The sequence below is a fragment of the Macaca nemestrina genome, chromosome 11, assembly GCF_043159975.1.
Source record: "Macaca nemestrina isolate mMacNem1 chromosome 11, mMacNem.hap1, whole genome shotgun sequence".
In the NCBI taxonomy this organism is placed as follows: Eukaryota; Metazoa; Chordata; class Mammalia; order Primates; family Cercopithecidae; genus Macaca; species Macaca nemestrina.
In genome coordinates, this window is record NC_092135.1 from 125232153 (window position 1) to 125252415 (window position 20263).

The 20263-nt window shown below is 42.1% G+C and overlaps 1 protein-coding gene across 1 annotated transcript in view; it reads right to left on the reverse strand.

Moving 5' to 3' along the window:
* The window catches only part of LOC105473978 (collagen type IV alpha 4 chain), a 152909-nt gene that overhangs the window by 100064 nt on the left and 32582 nt on the right, over window positions 1-20263 (reverse strand). The window contains 4 exon segments of the mRNA XM_011728273.2: window positions 1625-1693; window positions 5316-5432; window positions 6568-6612; window positions 7676-7810. Coding sequence (XP_011726575.2) covers window positions 1625-1693; window positions 5316-5432; window positions 6568-6612; window positions 7676-7810 — 366 coding nt within the window.

Below are 20263 nucleotides of genomic sequence, written 5' to 3' on the forward strand. Positions count from 1 at the left end.
CTGTGAATAAAGCTCCTATAAACATGCAGGTACAAATATCCATTCAAGTCCTTGCTTTCAATTCTTTGGGGTATATATCCAGAAGTAGAATTGCTGGGTCATATAGTAATTCTATGTTTAATTTACTGAGGAATTACCATATTATTTTCCACAGTGGTTGCACCATTGTCCATTCCCATCAGTAATGCATAAGGCTCCAACTCTCCATGTAGTTGCCAACAATTACTAGATTTTTATCATAGCCATTAGAATGGGTATAAAGTGGACATAGACTCTTAAGAGCATTGTCTCTGAAGGGTTATTGAACTATAGATCATTTTTATTAGGGATCTTCTGTTTCCCCTTAAGATAAGGAATTCCCTGTATTCATCCCCCTTCTATATTTGTATATCACATGTCCTCTATTACCACAATTACAAAAAATGCTCACTATAATATGATATAGAACATTACCATTTATAGTGTGCTGCAATATAAATTATTATAACAGTCTTAACAACACTAAGAAAGAGGCAGGGTAAATATTATTTGAATCTTCTTTCACAAATCATGGACATGAGGCTGAGGAGGCTAAGGGAGTTGCTTAAAGTCACAGTGGAGAGTAAGCTTCAGTTCTCTCCTTCCAGTACACCATACTGGTTCTGAGCCTGCTGTTGACGTTTACTTTATTACTATATCATTTAAGCTATAAACAAATCCATCGTTCTTGTTGTTTAAGAAGGACAAACAGGCACAGAGGCTACATACATAAATGGTGAGCTCACTAAAGGGATCACTGCTCAGGTGTGTCCATTCTGGGTGGCTCAGAACCTAGGGTCTCATAGAAGCAATCTAGGACAAGTGCTATCTAATTGCTGCAGAATATTCTTCCTTAAGAGAAATGACCACACATCTTGAAAATGGGCTGTATTTTCCTGTTAAGGCATTATTTCCACTGATCCCCATCACTCATCCATGGCTTCTCATCTGAGAGATGAGGTGGTCACTCAAGAGTTTACTTCTGAACATCTGTATGTCACTCCCTGCTAAAAACACAACACCATTAAATGTATCAAGCAAAGTGCTATAAGGTTTACATCATTTTCAAGTTCAATAATCATGACTTTTACTGTACTGGATGGAAAGTACTAATATTACAATGTTTTAATTACAAATAAATCAGTGGTCCTCCACTGGGGTGATTTCCCCCCAGGGGACATTTGGTAATATTTGGATATACACTTTGGGGAGTTCAGAGGTGGGGGATGCTACTGGCATCTAATGAGTACAGGCCAGAGACCAGGGATGCTGCTCAACATCCTATAATGCACAAGTCAGCCCCACACCAAATAAATATATGGCCCAAAATGTCAGGAGTTGAGAAACCTTGAAATAAATGCATCTCTTGCAGTTCTGACTAGTTCAGAGGTACCAGAATTTTGCAGTGCTGGAATTTTAGTGATGACTAAAGCCAATGCCTTCACACAAAAGGAGGGTACCATCCCTGAGGGTCTGGGTAATAATAAAAATTGGTGTATTCAGGGACATTTTGAAGAAAAGTCCTGTCTGAGTATTTCCTGCATGGGCTTACCTATTTGGGGGAAAAAAAAAAAAACTTTTAATCCATCATGATCATAATACTTACCTGAATACCTTTAATGGCACCTAAAATGAACACTGAATTTCCTTTTTCTCCCTTTTCCCCAGGATGGCCCTGAAAATAAAATATTTATGCACTTAAGAGGAAAATAGCATATTACCATTTCAGTATTTTCTTTTCTGTATAAAATATTACTCATCAGTTTAAATTATTGGCATGATTAACAAGTGGACATTTCTTTATCCTCTTCCATATTATTATCACCCTAAGGTTCTCACATATATTTACTCCATATTCAATTAAGATCTGTTAAGGAATCTTCTAAGACAGAATATCTACTTATATATAGCTATTTGGCAGAAAATTTTTGTATTTCCTCACAATATAAAACACATGCATTGTTCCTACAAATAACTAATTTTGCAATTGTTAATTTATGCCTTAGAAGCAGTAAAATATATATATATAGTGAGAGAGATTTTATCCATTTCAGTACTTGTATTCAAAATAGGCCTAACTATTCTTTTAAAAAAACGTAACATGTTCCTTTTGGAAGGTTTTTGTATATAGTTGCTAGTTGGCTTAGGATAGTGTCTTAAAGTTAATAAAATACCTCAGTGTATCCTTCCCCCTCCCCATGGTTTCCCTACTTAACATCTTAATATCCTACTTCAATTCTTAATATAACTTCTCTTGGTTACCACATAAAAATCCTACCATCTTTATACATCAAGATCATATGAAAGATATATACATTTCAAAGTTAATCTCTCTTAGAGGAATGCTTGACTTGGCTTCTGATGGGAGATATTTAACAGTTTAAGGTTAAATTACATCAACAATTTACTTGAGAAATCAGATTTGCTAGTATCTGCAGTTTTGGTTTTGCACAGTTCCAGTCTGAATGAATTTCAGTTTCATAGTTAAGTTAAACAACACCAGTTCTCCAACAACACGGTTCAAATTTCAGTTACCATTGTATATTAACTGAGTACTTGCATAACGTACAAACTTCATTGCTAGCCCCTCAGCCCACAAATCACTATATAAATAACATGTGAATTGTGATTACTGCATGATCATATGATGTTACCAAAACATGTTGCACAGAAAGCCAATGACTGAGAGGGCAACTACTGCCAAGGAAGAAGGCTTTAATTGGGTGCTGCAGCTCAGGAGATGGGAGATCAGTCTCAAGTCCATCTCCTAGACTGACTAAAATTACGGGTGCACATAGCAGGGAAGAAATGTAACAATGTGTTGGAAAACAGGACCTAGGTAAGGAAACACAGTCAGGGGTCTGGTATCTCATTGTCTGGATGCCATGATCTGGTGAGTTTCAGTTCTTTGATACTTTTTCAGAGGCCTAGGGATCCTCTCCTGAGGAAGGAACTCAGATAAAACACACAGGTTTCAAACTTTAAGATCAGAAGGATCCATTTCTACGTTGATCCAAAGAACATCTGCGGGACTATTGGGTCAGTTTCGATGATTTCTGTCAAAGTCTGTCTGTGATTGGCCCCTGCACACGTATTATTCAGAGCACACACACAGACACGGACAGCAAAGCTTGTAGCTGGCTTGCTTCCTTATCTCCCAGCAATAAACCCAAATAACATTTTACAAAAACGGATAGTTGGAAGAGGAAATTGGCCACTAATGATGAAAATGAAGCAAAGAAATGAAAACGGTAATGCTGGAAATGAAATTCAAGTAAAACATAAGTGGAGTTATAGAAGAAACAGCTCATCATGGGAATAACGATATTGTTGTCATTTGAGAGACTGTATTTGCAGCCAGAGGAACTTAGTAAAGATAAACCAGGAAAGTGGTTGGGATGAAAAGGATGACAGTGTCCTACGTAAAGTGACACCAATGAAAACTTCACATTAAAGGAACCCTTAGAGATACTTCACAACACTGGAAACAGATCCAAACTTAGAAAGGAGTATCATACTTCATCAAAACATAAAAGACATATTCCTTTAGCATTGCAAGTTATATGATGAGAAAAAGGCAAGTACTGTTGAAACTACTCTTGGTAAGTTTTTACAAAGAAATAAAACACTTTGCTTCTCAATGTTTCAAATTACAGTATATTAAATAAATATTTAGTTTTTTCATTTCCTTATATATTTATCACTGACAAAGTTTCTAATGTTTTAACAAAACATTTTAAAGGTCATGGGACAATAGTAATTTTCTCATCAGTTGATCAGGTTTCTTTGTGTGGTTTTTAGTTTGCCTGGTCATTCTTACATTACTGTGCAAAGTGAGGGGTGTCCAGTAAATGAGTCAAGGGGAAGTTGGTTGTTTTGCACAGAGACCGTTAACGGCAAACTTCAGGATTGGGGTCGGTACTGCATGCTATGTTAAAGTTAAAACCGAGAACCCTTGCTCTCTTGAATGCTCATGAATCTGTAGAATGAGGTTTGGCCCGATTTGAGGAGCTTAATAAATGTGCATTCGCCAGACCGCACTTGAGTTTTCAAATGGCTGAGTTTGAAAGTAAAGGATGGTTGAAAAACTTAACAATGAAAGGTGGTGGTGGTTCTTATTTGATACCAGAAGAAAAATGAGAGTATGGAAATTCTTTTTAAGTTTAGTGTTCAGATCAGTTCCTCTAGGATCTGGAGCAAAAGGGAGACTCACGAGTGACAGCAGAATGAATGATTATGGCGGTCATACTAAGAAAATTTTCTAGAAAGAAACTTGTGAAATGATATTTGATTAAGGAAGGGAGAAATACTTCTTAAAAAATCACAGAAAAACAATTTTGAGAGGTCACATGATCTCTGATCTTTAAGTGAAGATAAAGAGAGAGAGAAAAGGAATATGGGCATTGGCTCTTGCTCTAGTTGTGTTTAAATGAAAGTCCAAAATTCTGAAGAAAAAAATACTAAGAGCTGTAAGGTTTCCCTCAAGTGCTGGATACTATCAACTGTTGTTGGACATCCATTCCAAAGCTTTTCGAAGGATTTTCTTGCATTACAGGGACTAGAAAGATAAAAACTTCATTGCCCAGACTCCTTTATAACTGGATGTGAATTAGGTTCCACGTAGGAGATGTGGAAGGTAGAAATTTGGAAGAGATTCTCTTCCTATTCTGCTGCTGCCGCCAAGCAGGAAAGCAAAAACTTGAGTGTTCTGTTTGCTAGTGTCTAGACGTGGGGTGAGAGGCTGTGGTCACAGTGCAGTTACAGCTTCCTGACTCTGGATCTCAGCTAGCTGTGAACCTTTAACATCAGTGGTCTCGTGTGGTCCTAAGTTTTACCCTTCCAACTATTATAATAAGTGCCAGACTCCCCGTATCAGATTCCTTTCTGTTCAAAATACCTAGTAGGGTTTATGTTTCTGCAATTAACCCTGAATGATAAACAATTGACATTTTGCTATCTGGTCTCTCTGCTCTTTTTCCCCTTCTATCTATTCTCTTCACAGCAGCCAGGGACATCTTAATGAAACATCAATCAGATCATGTTGCTTCCTTCCTTAAAACCATCCAGTGCCTTTACCTAACATGGATGAGAAAATCTAGGCTCCTTCCATCATCCACAAAGCCCTGCATGTTCTAAGTCCTGCCTATCTCTCTGTCCTTATCCCCCAGCCACTCTCATTTGTTGACAATGCCCCAGGCACACTTGTATTAACTCTGCTTCTTGAATACATCAAGCCTGTGCCACCATAGGGCCTTTTCACTTAAGATTCCTGTTAAGATGAGCTGTGGGTGCCTTACTGGGGGGCCTCCTGGACCAAGAGCTCCTCTTCCTCCTGGAAACCCTGGGTCACCTCTTGAGCCATTGTAGCCACACTTACCAGGTTTGCCTCTGGGTCCAGGAGGCCCTGGGTGCCCCTGCAGAAAACAACATTATAAGTGAAGCATTTTTGCAAAAATATCATAACACAAAGATTATGCATAATATGAATACTCAAATTATGGCAGTTGTGATTCACACATTTACTGTTTAGTTTTGTGAAACTTTCTCTCTACCCCAAAAGGCTATGTAGCATGTGAAAATAAAACCTAAAATATTTTTAAGATAACAATTTAAACTAATTTAGTTTGCAGTACTCTGGGAAATTGAGGAGGGGACCTTCCTTAAAATCCTTAGAAATACTATAAAGAATTATAAAGCTCCCACTTACCTCTTTTTTTTCCATTTCATTTTCATATGAGAAATTAGAGTATTAAGCTCACTACAAATATTAGGACTCATCCGCAAATAAAAACATTCCTTATGGGTATGCATTTATTTCAAGAACATTCTACTTGACATAACAAGTATGTCTAGCTCATATTTTGGAATTTTTTTCTCTAACCTGTTTGAAAATGTTGCTTTCCGAGTAAAGTATTTTGCTCTGGGAGTTACTGTACCAAATTTAAATGTAAACACCCTTTCATGCACTCAAATGAGAAAATATAAACAGAGTTTGCTATATATAATATATACCATGCACCATAACATATATTATATTAATATATCTTGCACCATGTTTTATATGTTATGTAATATATAATTAACAGACATAATACATAAACTATATGTAAGATATAAGATATGTAATATATAAACTATATGTAAGATATAAGATATATAGTATATACTATAGTTTATGCAAAATATAAGACATATATTGTATAGTGTACATACTATATATATCTCATATACATAATATATTTGGTGCAAAAGTAATTGGGGGTTTTGCCATTGAAAGTAACAGCAAAAACCACAATTACTTTTGCACCAACCTAATGCATTCTATATCTTGTCTATCTAATATATATCTTTTATATATGTAGATATATATTATGGCAAAAAATATATATATATACTATTGTGCTTATAGTATATATAGCAAATATTTGCTATAGATATCTTGTGGTTTATATAAATATATATTTGATGCATATACACATGTGGTTTTAAGGATTTTGATGAGTACTTCCACCTTTTTTTAAAAAGTGGAGAAAATTTAGGGATACTTACAGGTATGCCATCTAAACCTGGAAATCCGGGAACACCAGTTGGGCCCTAAAATCCCAGAAAATAAAACGAAGTTATAAAAATTACTAAATTAATAAGCTGATTTCCTTGAAAACATTAACAATTAATTACTCAGATTTGAACATGCGGAGCAGTCATCGCCACCTATTTTTTACATCGATGAGTCTAAAAGCCAACATTTCAGAACCAACTCTTGCGCCTTTTTTTGTACTTGGGAAAACAACCTAGCTGTACTGATTTCAAGAAATCATTCAACATGCTGTGAACAGAAATCTAACTGCTCCGAATCTCGATCCTGGAGTAACACACCCTTCAATGTGAACACAGGCAATTTATAGGATTATTTTGGCACACCTGCACTACCCAAAGTTGGGGTAGAATCTCAAGTGCTCATCAACAGGGAATAAACTATAGTTTTATTCATACTATGGCATATTATAAAATGTTTTTTCAGGAATAAGTTCAATCTACGTAACCTGATAAGGAATGATCTCTAAGACAGAGTGAAAAGAGAGAGCCTCAGTGTGATGCGTACAGTAATGTCATGTAGGTTTTATAAAAAGCCATGAAACAATGTAACTTCTCACTGGTACACGCATGTATTTAAAGGCCCAGAGGAACATGCTCCTCTGGAAAGGGGCCAAGAACAAGGATGGATTCTCGCAGGAGTTCAGGGACTTCATTTATTGTAAGGTTCAAGTATATACTACTCATGGTCATAAAACTCCAGTGCTGGCCAGGCACAGTGGCTCAGGCCTGTAATTACAACACTTTGGGAGGCTGAGGCAGGCGGATCACTTGAGGTCACGAGTTCGAGATCAGCTTGGCCAATATGGTGAAACCCCATCTCTACTAAAAATACAAAAATTAGCTGGACATGGTGGCATGCGCCTATAATCCCAGCTGCTTAGGAGGCCGAGGTGGGAGGATTGCTTGAACCCGGGAGGCAAAGTCTGCAGTGAGCTGAGATCCCACCACTTGCATGTTGCCTGAGCAACAGAGCAAGACTGTCTAAAAAAACAAAAACAAAAACCAGTACAGTACTGCTGGTGAGTGGTTCATGTGAATTTCCATATAAGATGTGGCTTACCTTATCTCCTTTGTCCCCTGCTGTTCCAGGAGGGCCGCGGTCCCCTCTCATTCCTTTCTCTCCTGAAAGCCCAGTGGGTCCTGGGGCTCCCAGGGGCCCAATTGGACCCTGTGGCCCCGGTGGTCCTGGTGGACCCTGAAAAGAAAGATTAAAAAGAAATGGGGGTACAATTCTTAATTACTGTCTTCTAACACAAACATATAGTCATTCAGGCCTACAGATGACTTGTTTCTTGTGCAAATCTAATTTGCACAAACTCTGATAATAGAAACAAATGGCTGGAAATGGTGGCTCACGCCTATAAACCCAGCACTTTGGAAGGCCGAGACACGAGGTTCACTTGAGCTCAGGAATTCAAGACCAGCCTGGGCAACAAAGTGAGACCCCCCCATCTCTATAGAAAATACAAAAATTAGCTGGGCATGGTGGCATGCACCTCTAGTCCCAGCTATTTGGGAGGCTGAAGTGGAGAATCACTTGAGCCTGGGTAGCAGAGGTTACAGTGAGCTGATCGCACCACTGCACTCCAGCCTAGGCGACAGAGACAGACTCCATCTCAAAAAAAAGAAAAGAAGGGCAAGAAAAGAGAAAAGGAAAAGGAAATGAAAAGAAAGACAAGACAAGAAAAGAAAATGATTGGTTTAATTAAAACATAATAGTGGCATTGCCCTGTTCAATCTGTATTAAGCTATATGATAAATTTCAAGTACTGCACGTGTATTCATGTATGTATGTGTGCAGTATGTGTGTATGCGTGTACACAGAAACACATATCAACTGATTATAGTTATCTTACTATTTTCATTCTGTCAATCAAATTTAGAGATCTTGGGCTTTTTAATGAAGCAAGAAACTAAAAAATTAAAGTTGTATTTACCTTTATGTTCGTGACACAAATAGAGTAAGAGAAACTGCCAGATCTTTTATTTACTTCAAATAACTAATGATTTGCCTGCCCTTTCGAAGGACAACATTTCTTTTTTCGCTGCTTTTATCTAATTTCTTAGTCATATTTTGGAATTAGTCTCCATGTCACATTAAATTTATGTAATCCAACTTTCCATGAATGAAAAGGCCACCTCTTGTTTTAAGTGAAGAAGCTTTATGGGGCCTCCTACCTCAGAACCCATGCCCCAGGGCCCTACCCCATCTCCCTTCTGGGGTCTGGGCCTGGCCAAGGCCAGCAGCACCATCTAAAGTGACATCCCGACCAGGTGCGGTGACTCACACCTGTCATCCCAGCACTTTGGGAGGCCAAGGCGGGCGGATCACCTGAGGTCAAGAGTTTGACCTGCAATTTTTCAGACCTCTCAAAATGTTTGCAAAGATTTAAGAAAAAATATTTTATAACTTCTTGCTTCACAAAACAGCATGGATGACTGCATTCAATAAGCAAGTAAGTCCTGATGTCTGGACAGAAAAGCTTGGCAGGGTTTAGGAGATATCTACTCAGATCAGATGTCTTAGGTCTCCAGGGTTAATACAGGGTTGCCCCTTGGGAGTGCAGGGCCCAGAGCGAAATAGTTGTTGCGGAGTCCCATATACATAAAAACTTGAGTCACCCAAAATCAGCATGCCAGCCCTGCTCTGGCAACCCGAAGTGGTGCAATCCCATGAAAGAAATACTTCATGGGCAAGTGGAAGTATTCTGCTAGGCAGCCACCCTCCGAAACCAGGGCTCAGCCACAGGGCCCCAGACAATCCCATAGCCTGAAGGCCAGAGCTCCTAATGTGGTCAACTCCACATTGGGTAGAAGGTCAGAGAGCACCCTGACGGGAGGAAACAGTAACCAAGACCCACCTGGTCCTGATCTACACTTGGGGTGTCACTCTTTTTAACTTTTATTTAGTATTATTATTTTCTGAGACAGGATCTCACTCTGTTTCCCAGGCTGGAGCGCGGTGGTGCGATCTTGACTCACTGCAGCCTCCGCCTCCCAAGTTCCAGGGATCCTCCCACCTCAGCCTCCTGAGTAGCTGGATTACAGTTGCATGCCACCATACCCAGCTAAGTCTTGTATTTTTAGTAGAGACTGGGTTTCACCATGTTGGCCAGGCTGGTCTTGAACTCCTGACCTCAGGTGATATGCTCGCCTCAGCTTCCCAAAGTGCTGGAATTACAGGTATAAGCCACCGCGCCTGGCCGGGATGTCACTTTAGATAGTGCTGCTGGCCTTGGCCAGGCCCAGACACCAGGAGGGAGATGGGCAGGAGCCCCATAAGAATAGTGCAAGAACATTTACCACAGTGTTATATGCAACAGCAACAGAAACCGGAAATCCAGGGGAAAGGCACCAACCTGAGACTCAGTGAATAAATTAGGGTGCCTTCAAACAGCGAAACCCCTCACAGCCTGACATCGTCGGGGTGCTCCAGGAGCAACAGAGAGGACAAGAAGTCAATGAGACCAGCTTCTCCATTTGAGACGTGAACGAGGTGCAGGTCAGGAACAGAGCGAGACCAACCAAGAAAGGGGCAATTTCAGGTCAGTTATGCTGTGGACACCTGGGACTTAACTCTGAGGGGAGCCCACATCTCAGTGTTATCCGACCCTAGGGGAAGGGAGTGGGGGTATTTATCTCCCTGGCTGAGGGCCCCAGTGATGGGCATGGAGTGCCTGCCAACTGTGCCTCTGCGGCTTTGAAAAAAGCCCTGAGAGATGCAGATGCCAGCAGCCGAAGTCCCCCAGAGCCCAAGCACAGAAACAACAGGTCTGAGGAAGACGTGTGGGACCCCAACAGCACATGCAAGCCACCAGCAAACTCCATCTGCCAGGCCAATATAGAACATTCTCCCCAAGCTCATGAGGGAGAAACAGAGTGACTGAGCACCCAGGTTATGTGTCAGCCTCCTGGGTTTGAAGCCCAGGACCACACTGACTTGCTGTGTGACCTTAGGTATGTTTCTTAACCTCTCTGTTCCTCCACATCTTCATCTGTCAATGGCTTATGAGCATAAAAAGAATAATGTATGTAATGGTGTTTAGCATAGTGCCTGGCATAACAAATGCTAACTATTGTTATTATATATTATTGTTATAAACGAATAATTGTTAAAGGAGAAAAACAAGCCACAGAATAGTATGTCATATAATCCCACTAGTAGAGAAACAAAAGAACAAACAGTTTCCCTAAATAGACATTTATAAATGAACTTTGCTAGGGCATAAAAGAAACTGCATGTCTCAGAAGTGAAAACACAAGCCAGGGAAATTTTACATTGTATTAGGTTGGTGCAAAAGTAATTGTGGTTTTTGCCTTTTAAAAGCAACGGCAAAGACCACAATTACTTTTTCACCCACCTCATACTTTGTGTACATCTTACCATCAGCAGAAGTGACTTTATAATAAAAATTAATTACCACTTCTTGTTCACCATTAAGTCATTAACTCAACAAACATGATTGACAACCTTTAACATCTGCCTAAATTTTACAAATCAAAACTATATTTTAGATGTATTCTCCCTTTTCTTCATGCTCATTCATCATTGTTAAATAGCTACTATTTATTGAGTATCCCTATAAATGCTAAAAGCTTAGAATTTTAAAGGAAACTTAGATACACAAATATGTATTACGAAAAAGACAACAATAAAATATGAAGTGTAATTACATGAGCACAAACCATTTGGGGCATTGTGAGGGCTTATCAAATTAAAATAGATAACTGCACAAATTCTAAACTACAATCTAAAAGTAAAAATCACTTCAGAGTACCTTTCTGTCTAACCTGTGTTAGAAATAAGATTAATTAACATAATTTAAAAGCTCCCATGTTTTCTAAATATAAAATTCAGGAAATAAATGCTTTTTCATTAAGTTTGGGAACGATCTTTTCATCTTGCATGCAATTTATATACATAAACTCCCCCAAATTATCTTTTGTGAATGCAGTACTTTACAGTAATGTATTATTTAGATACATACCAAAATGCACACTTGAATATAAAAGGGTAACTGACAAAGAGACAGCCAATTAACTGACTGTAAATCTCTTTAATGTGTTTCATTTTAGGCATGTAATACTGAATCCAGTGAGCTAATGGGAAGTTTGCAGAGGGGAAAAAAGGGACTGGAAACGTTTAACACCACGGCAAGAATAATAAAACTTCATTTAGTATAGAAACGTGTGCTGATTTGAAAAAATGCCATATAAAATACTTTGTTTCTTTGTTGTTTTTTTTTTTCTTGAGACGGAGTCTGGCTCCTTCTCCCAGGCTGGAATGCAGTAGTGTGATCTCAGCTCACTGCAACCTCTACCTACCGGATTCAAGCGATTCTACTGCCTCAGCCTCCCCAGTAGCTGGGACCACAGGCGTGTGCCACTACACGCATCTAATTTTTGTATTTTTAGTACAGACAGGGTTTCACTATGTTGGCCGGGCTGGTCTTGAGCCACTGACCTCGGCTGGGTGCAGGGCTCACACCTGTAATCCCAGCTCTTTGGGAGGCCGAGGCAGGCAGATCACAAGGTCAGGAGATCGAGACCATCCTGGCTAACACGGTGAAACCCCGTCTCTACAAAAAACACAAAAACTTAGCCAGGTATTGTGGCGGGCGCCTGTAGTCCCAGCTACTCGGGAGGCTGAGGCAGGAGAATGGCAGGAACCCGGGAGCGAGGCAGAGATTTCAGTGAGCCGAGATCACGTCACTGCACTCCAGCCTGGGCTACAGAGCGAGACTCTCTCAAAAAAAAAAAAAAAAAAAAAAAAAAAGAAAAAGAAAAAGAAAAAAAAAAAAGAAAGAAAGAAAGAAAAAGAAAGAAAAGAACTCCTGACCTCAAGTGATCTTCCTGCCTTGGTCTCCCAAAGTGCTGGGATTACAGGTGTGCGCCACTGCACCCTGCCCCTATAAAATACTTTGGGGAAAAAAAAAAAAAGTAAGGCAGGGAATGGTTATTTGCATTATCGAAGGATGCTAGCCCCTCTCTCTGTCTCCCCATCTCCTCCCTCCTCCCAGCCTGCCACCCTGACCTCCCTGTACCGGATTTCTAAACAAGCTCAGTTCTTTCACAGCGTTGGCGCAGGCTGTCCTGTCCCGGGAGCGCCCCCTCTCTGCCTCCGGCTGATTCATCTCTCAAGGCTCCAGTGGAAAGATTCCCCTGATCTCCTGCCTGTTCTGGAGAAGCCGATGCCTCTCCCAGCTGCCTCTGCAGTAACACTCTCACCCGTGACTCTCATCCTCTCTTTACTTGTCTGTCTCTCCCAAACTCACAGCCACCCAACCTCTGCTCCTGGAGGGCCGAGTCTAAGTGCCCAAGGTCATGATGGTAAGAAAGGCAAAGAACAACACACACTTCACAAAATAATAAGGTAGCCCACCTCTACCACAAGGCAAGGTACCATAAGGTAGCCCACCTCTACCACCGCCCCCCTAGAGCAGGCACAAGGCAAGACGAGCCCTCCATATCCCTGGCTCCCAGTCTGAGGCCTCAACTGATCCCGATGGAAAATGTTTAAAAATCAACAAACAGAAAAGAACAATACAACAAAAATTTAAAATTTTAAAATACAGTATAACAACTGTATACTGTCCATAGCATTTACATAGAATTCTAAATAACCTAGAAATGATTTATAGTAGTTGGGAGGTAGTGCATAGGTTATATGCAGATACTATGCAATTTCGTATCAGGGACGTGAGTATCCATGGACTTCGGTATCTACAGGGGAACTGGAACCAATTCCCCATGGATGCAAAGGGATAAGTGTAAATGCTTTCTTATGTCTCTAAACTGTCATTCCTAGAACATTGGTTAACAGTAACTATGCAAAATGGCAACGATTCCACAGCAGTGTGCAGAGTACGACTTCACACCACGAACAATGACTGAAGAATAGGGATGCTGGTGCTTTTTGCTGTTGAGCTATAATGTAGGTGTTGTTATGTCTTTATTTCAACCGTATGAAACGGCAAGTACTACTCCTACTTTGCAGGTGGAAAAACACACATAAATGTCTCCCAGGAAGACTTCGTGATTTTGTATTTAGTGCGGTTTTTTCATACGAATAAGTATTCTGCTACATGATAAATTTTTAAAGGAAATACATTAAACCTTGAATAACAGCACAAAATCTGTCAGAAAACTATCACCAAAATTTCCCAAACACCAATCTTTGAAATAGTCATGTGTTAGTTCACCTAATTTGAGTAAATAATTTATTCACAGCATACAGAGAATAATTCTATTTTCTTTAAATTGTTTCATGTAAAAGGACGGGTCCGTGAAAGAACTTGTGCTTACGAATAAATCCGTAGGCTTACTTTTTCATAAGGTTATAATAGAATTCACTTCAGGACGAATAGACATAAGTAATAGGCCCATAAAAGACATTTTTATAACTAGAGAATCATTAAATAATCACAGGAATTTTGCGTCATTTAAAAAAAATCTTTAAAGAAATATTTCACCCAGTCCTAACCCCGCACTCTCCACCACCAACGATAACCTGCTATAATACAGGTTGCTGTGCCAGATTCAGTCGAGTAGAAAGAGAAAAACTACCCAGTGGAATGGCTGTCTTTCAGATGCACAGCACCTCTGGGTTTTTTGGCTACCGTGTGCACGCAACTGCCTCTGCAGCTTCTGAATTTCAGTGTGAGACGGTGAAGTCAGAAGACAGAGCCGCTGAATCTAGAAATGACAATCAGCTTGACAGCTGAGGAAACTCTGGCATGCCATGTGAAGCCACTAGATCATCTCTTCCTTTCTTTCTCTCTTTTGGTTCAAAGGCCAGATTGACACCGTGTCATCAAACCTGTTATTTGCGCCTCCCTAGAGCAGCAGGAGGCTCTCTGGCCAGCTGTACAAATAAAGGATGAAGGAGATGAAAGTGGACACAGAATCGCCGGCCTCCCTGTCTTCTGAGGCCAGGGCATTCCTTTAGGATTTTGTCCCTTGTCGGTTGCCTAAGTCTAGAATGTCTCTTGAACAGGGCTAAGATAAAATTACTTTTATTTCATAACAACTTGGTAAAAGAGACCAAAAGATAAGAGGACGTGTATTGTGCTTTTCAAAAACCAAAACCTTCAAAACAGCCTTTTTGGCTGGCAATGATCTGTTTGCCCCAGGGACCAAAACCTATGTGGAATGACAAAAATCTAAGAAATTGCTTGTCATTTTATCAGTAGGAGCACTAGGAGAAGCACCTATAAATAAACAACTACAAATATATGTACAGCCACACTTTTTCTGCCATGACGTCCCACTCCTTCTCAGCCAGAAGTTAAATCAGTGCAAAGTGTAAATAAATGAATAACTGAACAAACAAGAAAGAGGCTTTTGTTATACTAATTATACAGATTTTCCAAATCACCCTTGAACTCTAAGACCATGACACTGATCATCAAAAATGTCACAGGAAGGTGAAGGGATGTATTTATTAGGCTTGGTTATGGATTATGTGGCTGCCATGCTGCATACCTTACCTTATTTAATGCAACCAGCAACACTGAAAAATGTAGGCTATGATCCCCATCTAGATGAAGGAAGGTGTAACTTATTCAGGCCCTCACATCTAGCAAGCTCAAATTCACACCTGGACCAGTCAGTCTCTCTCCCAAACCTCTCCTCTTCCCCCTACCTGAGCCTGAGCCTAGCACAACGGAGGGTCCACCCAATAAACTGTGCTCATGCCATGCCTGGAGTGACATTTCAATCCCTTCAAGCCTTTTCCTATTTTTACACTTAAAAACAATCTATCCAGATATACCCGATGTTCTTTTATAAACTTTCATTAGGACACAATGTTATTAATTGAATTAATCGAAGACCTCTATTTTTTGTGGTTCTCAAATTTAACTTTCTGGTCTTATCCTATATCCCCAACTGTTTTATAGAAACTTTCTTGCATCCTCTTGCCCTGTTAATTCATCTGACACATTGGGTCAAAGCTGAGCTCAGTCCACTGCCTCCTCCTTCCCTGTCACTGAAGAGAGTGACTCTGTTCCTGGCATCATTCTAAGCTCACCATCCAGCTGCCAGCCTTGTCACCCTCTTTCCCTCATTCTCCATGTCCTTCTCATGACCAAGTCGATCACATCTCGCTTTGGACCAAAACCCAAATCTCATGCTCCCTTCTTACCTTCCTCCCACTGCCAAGCACCTGGCCCATGGTCTTGTCATCTCTCGCATGGGTTCCACAAGCACCAATCTCCCTCGTCTCCTTAACCCTGATCTTCTCCCCACTGCCCCATGCAACCATCAATGAGTCTTCTTCAGTCTCCCCTTTCCTGGTGTCATTGCTTTCACCAACACCTGCAATGGGGACAATCTCCTCTCCACACACGGGCCAACCTTATTCCCTGCAGTTTCCACACCCACACCCTCTGTCCCAATCACGCTTGCTTCCATGAGGTCAGAGTAGTCTTTCTTTACTGTAGCTCCAATTCTGCCATCCCTCCACCAAAAATATCATCATCATAACAGTAGCAGTAATAACTGCCACCATGAATGAATCTAGCCTCAACACAACAGTGTGTTCATACATTCTTCTCATGGAATCCTTACCACCCTGTGAAGCAGAAAGTCATCCCTGTGTCTACAACCTCATTACCAAAGGAGGAAGCTGAGACTCAAAGACATGAGACAAAGGACCTGAGGCTGTTCGGTTCTGACTTCAAGGTTTCTGCTTCCATTTAACCGCAGTCCTCATCAATTTCACTCCCCTCCAAACTACCACATCTACCCCAAAATAATTAATGACTAAATAACGTCATCACCTATTTTTCATTATTGCCTTGTACATGCTACTTTGCTTAATCTCTGCTTGGAGTGCTGTCTTCCAGTATATATTTTTTGAGACGGAGTCTCACTCTGTCACCCAGGCTGGAGTACAGTGGCTCAATCTCAGCTCACTGCAACCTCTGTCTCCCAGTTCAAGCAATTTTCCTGCTTCAGCCTCCCAAGTAGCTGGGATTACAGGCACCCACCACCACACCTGGCTAATTTTTGTATTTTTAGCAGAGATGGAGTTTTGCCATGTTGGCCAGGCTGGTCTCAAACTCCTGACCTCCAGTGATCCGCCCCCCCTCAGCCGCCCAAAGTGCTAGGATTACAGGCGTGAGCCACTGCGCCTGGCCTCTGGTACATCTTTTGTAGCCAGGGATTCATGTACATTATTTCCATCCCAGCATCTTGGCCACTGTCTTGCACAGTATAAATTCTAAACATATACTCATGGATTACATGATCAATTAAAACTTCCACAATTAAAATTAATAAATATTCTTTTAAATATATTCATCCTTTCATGAGTTTCATTATTCTTAATCCATTATTATCATTCCCTTTTTTTAATGCGTCCCTCCTTTTTAAGGCTTGGTTGTAATTCAAGCAGTCAGCCACTGGGTGGCACTACAACATCACTCACAAATCCTGTGGCAGTGCCTCCCGGGGTCTCCCCTATTGCAGGTAAAAGGCCCTTTGGTTATCAGGAAGAGTTAGCAAAATAAATAACAAAAGGTGTCATCAACAGTAGACAACCCAGAGACTGGACTGCAGTGGCAGACTGTTTTCTTGTACCTTAAAGTAACCGCACTTGTTCACAATGAAATAGGGGTAAACCGAGGGATTTAGCCTGGAGTAACACTCATTCGAGATTTTAAGAGGCAGCATGGTGCAGTGGGAAGAACCCTGCACTGAGAACCAGGAGGCGTGGTTTTTCCACTGAAAAACAAGGTCACCCCTTACGCCAGGCCACTAGAGAAGGGTTTTCCCATTTTAACACATGGCATCTGCATCTGCTGTGGGGCCTAAACAAGGCTAAGGGCTCCTGGTGAGCTCCCTGATGAGCTCTAATCCGTTTGACTCTTCCTCCCTCTTGCCTGCCGTTCTCCAGCGTCCTTGCCCCTTGGCCTTGCCTTGATTTGCTCCCACCTGTGTCTTGTGTGCTGGCCCCTCTTCCTCGTGGTTGGAGTCTCCCCCAGAACTCTTCAGGGCTGCCCTGGCTTCTTGTCAGTTTCTCTCCAGCCAAAGCATCTATTTCCAAGGAGTCAACTTCACCCACAGTCAGACAATCCCTCCGTGTCCCTTCCTGGCCCAGCCCTTTCTTTCTGAGCGCCAGTCACATACCCAGCTGACCTCAAGCACTGCAAGTCCAAGCCTGGACTCATGATTGCCCCTGAAATGTGCTTCCTGAGCATACACCACTGTCCACACAGCAGCTTACACCTCTCCTGGGAGTCCCACGTGCCTCTAACTGCCTGACTCAACTGCCCCAGGTGAGTCTCCTCATTCCTATCAAGTCTGCCTCCCAAATATCTCTACCTCCCATCCACTTCCCTACCCTCCACACTCACCCCCTCGCTAAGCCACCAGGACTTCCTACCTGCCTGACTGTAGCAGCCTCGGAACAGGTTTTCCCTAATGTTACGTTACCTGCCACCAGCCACATTCTCCAAACAGCACCAAATCATCTTCTTACAACATGAATCCAGTCTTCTTCCCTTCTTAAAATCTTTCAACAATTTCTTATTACGCAGGAAAACCTGTCTGCTTTTCTTTTTCTTTCTTTTTTTTTAAATTTAAGATGGAGTCTCACTGTCGCCCAGGCTGGAGTGAAGTGGTGCGATCTCGGCTCACTGCAACCTCCGCCTCCCAGGTTCAAGCCATTCTCTGCCTCAGCCTCCCGAGTAGCTGGAATTACAGGCACCTGCCACCACGCCCAGCTAATTTTTGTATGTTTTTTAGTAGAGAGAGGGTTTCGCCACGTTGTCCAGTCTGGTCTTGAACTCTTGACCTCATGATCCACCCACCTTGGCCTCCCAGAGTGCTGGGATTACAGGCGTGAGCCACTGTACCCGGCCCCCGTCTGCTTTTTAAGCAGCATTGCCTGCTGCCGGGTTCCTTACCCACTGCGGCCAAACCTCTCTCTAGTCACGTTTCAGTCCCTCAAATGTGCCAGCCAGTCTCTGTCCCACTTGAGGACCCGAGCGGCTGTTCCCCTTGTCTGAACACTTGTAGGAAGCTGACTGGCGCCACAAGAAAAGATACGACATGTCTTGAGCCCATAGCCAGTGACTATTGCCTTAGATGGCAAAACACCTGATAAAGTGAAGGATCTTGAGCTGAAGAGTTTCTCCCAGGTGATTTAGGTGGGCCCTAAATGCTACTACACGCACCTTTATAAGGAGGATGCAGAGGGAGATTGATGCGGACACACAGAGGAGCAGGCGACGTGAAGACAGGCAGAGACTGGAGTGAGGCCACCGGGAGCCAAGGAATGCCAAGGACTGCTGATGCCACAAGGAGTGGAAGGAGGCAAGGAGCAGGTTCTCCCCCAGAGCCGTGGAGGGAGCCTGGCATGCCAGCAGCTTGTGTTTGGACTTCAGGCCTCTAGAGAATACATTTCTATTGTATTAAGCCACCATGTATATGGTCATTTGTTACACAGCCATAGCAACTGACGGAAGGCTCCTCCTCCGGGCTGCGGCTAGGAGAGTTCTAACTCCACCCGGTTCGAGCTCAAGTGCTAACCCACAGCTCCCTGTGCCCTGACCCCCATATGCTCCCATGCAAAGCACGCCAGGGCACCACATTGTCCACCTGAGGATGGAGCAAGGATTTTTGTTCTCGTCTTTTCCCTGATGTGACTCGAGCACCTCAAACAGTGCCTGGCGCTCGTCAGGCAGCCAGAAATAGTGGTTGGAGGGGAATCTTGTCTGTCTCTCGGCTCGGCTCTGAGCTCCAGCCTGCAGGGACTTTCTTCTTTATGACTGAGGCCTCCATGGCCTGGGTGGATGCCTGGCATGTGGTAAATGCTCAATGGTTACTTGCCAAATGAATGGAAAGGTATTATTATTGGCATTATAATTCGTTGCAGTTAAGATTGTGTGACAGAGGCCGAGTGCAGAGGCTCATGCCTGTAATCCCAGCACTTTAGAAGGCCGAGATAGGCAGATCTCTTGAGGACAGGAATTCAAGACGAGCCTAGTCAACATAGCGAAACCCCATCTCTACTAAAAATACAAAAATCAGCCGGGCATGGTGGTGGGCGCCTGTAGTCCCAGCTACTTGGGAGGCTGAGGCAGGAGAATTGCTTGAACCCGGGAGGTGGAGGTTGCAGTGAGCGGAGATCGCATCACTGCACTCCAGCCTGGTGACAGAGTCAGACTCTGTCCAAAAAAAAAAAAAAAGATTGTGTTATAGAGAAATAAGCACCTTGGAGACAGCTGTTTGTGGGTTTCTTTGCAAATTATTGAATATGGTGGTTTGAAAGGAGAAATTTGCTTTTATTTCCTAAAACCTTTATAATTCCTCATCTTGGCTAATTAGTCAGATGTTACATTTGCACTAAAGAGGTATCCTTATACTCAGTGCTATTTTCCTATGTAATAGAATATTTCCCCCAAACTGTGGCCTGCTTTTGAGTGCACCTGTATCGCTAGCCATTATTTCTTGCCAATAACAAGTTCAGCGCAGCCCCGCATTTGCTGAGCTCTGCACCCAGCCTGGCCCAGGTCATGCTGGGTCACACAGTGTGGCAATTGTTGCTATGGAATTGAACTCCACATGAGGACCAAAGGCCCTGTTGCAAATCACTGACAAGTTAATGAGATGACTGACCAGGGCAAATGTGCCCAAACCT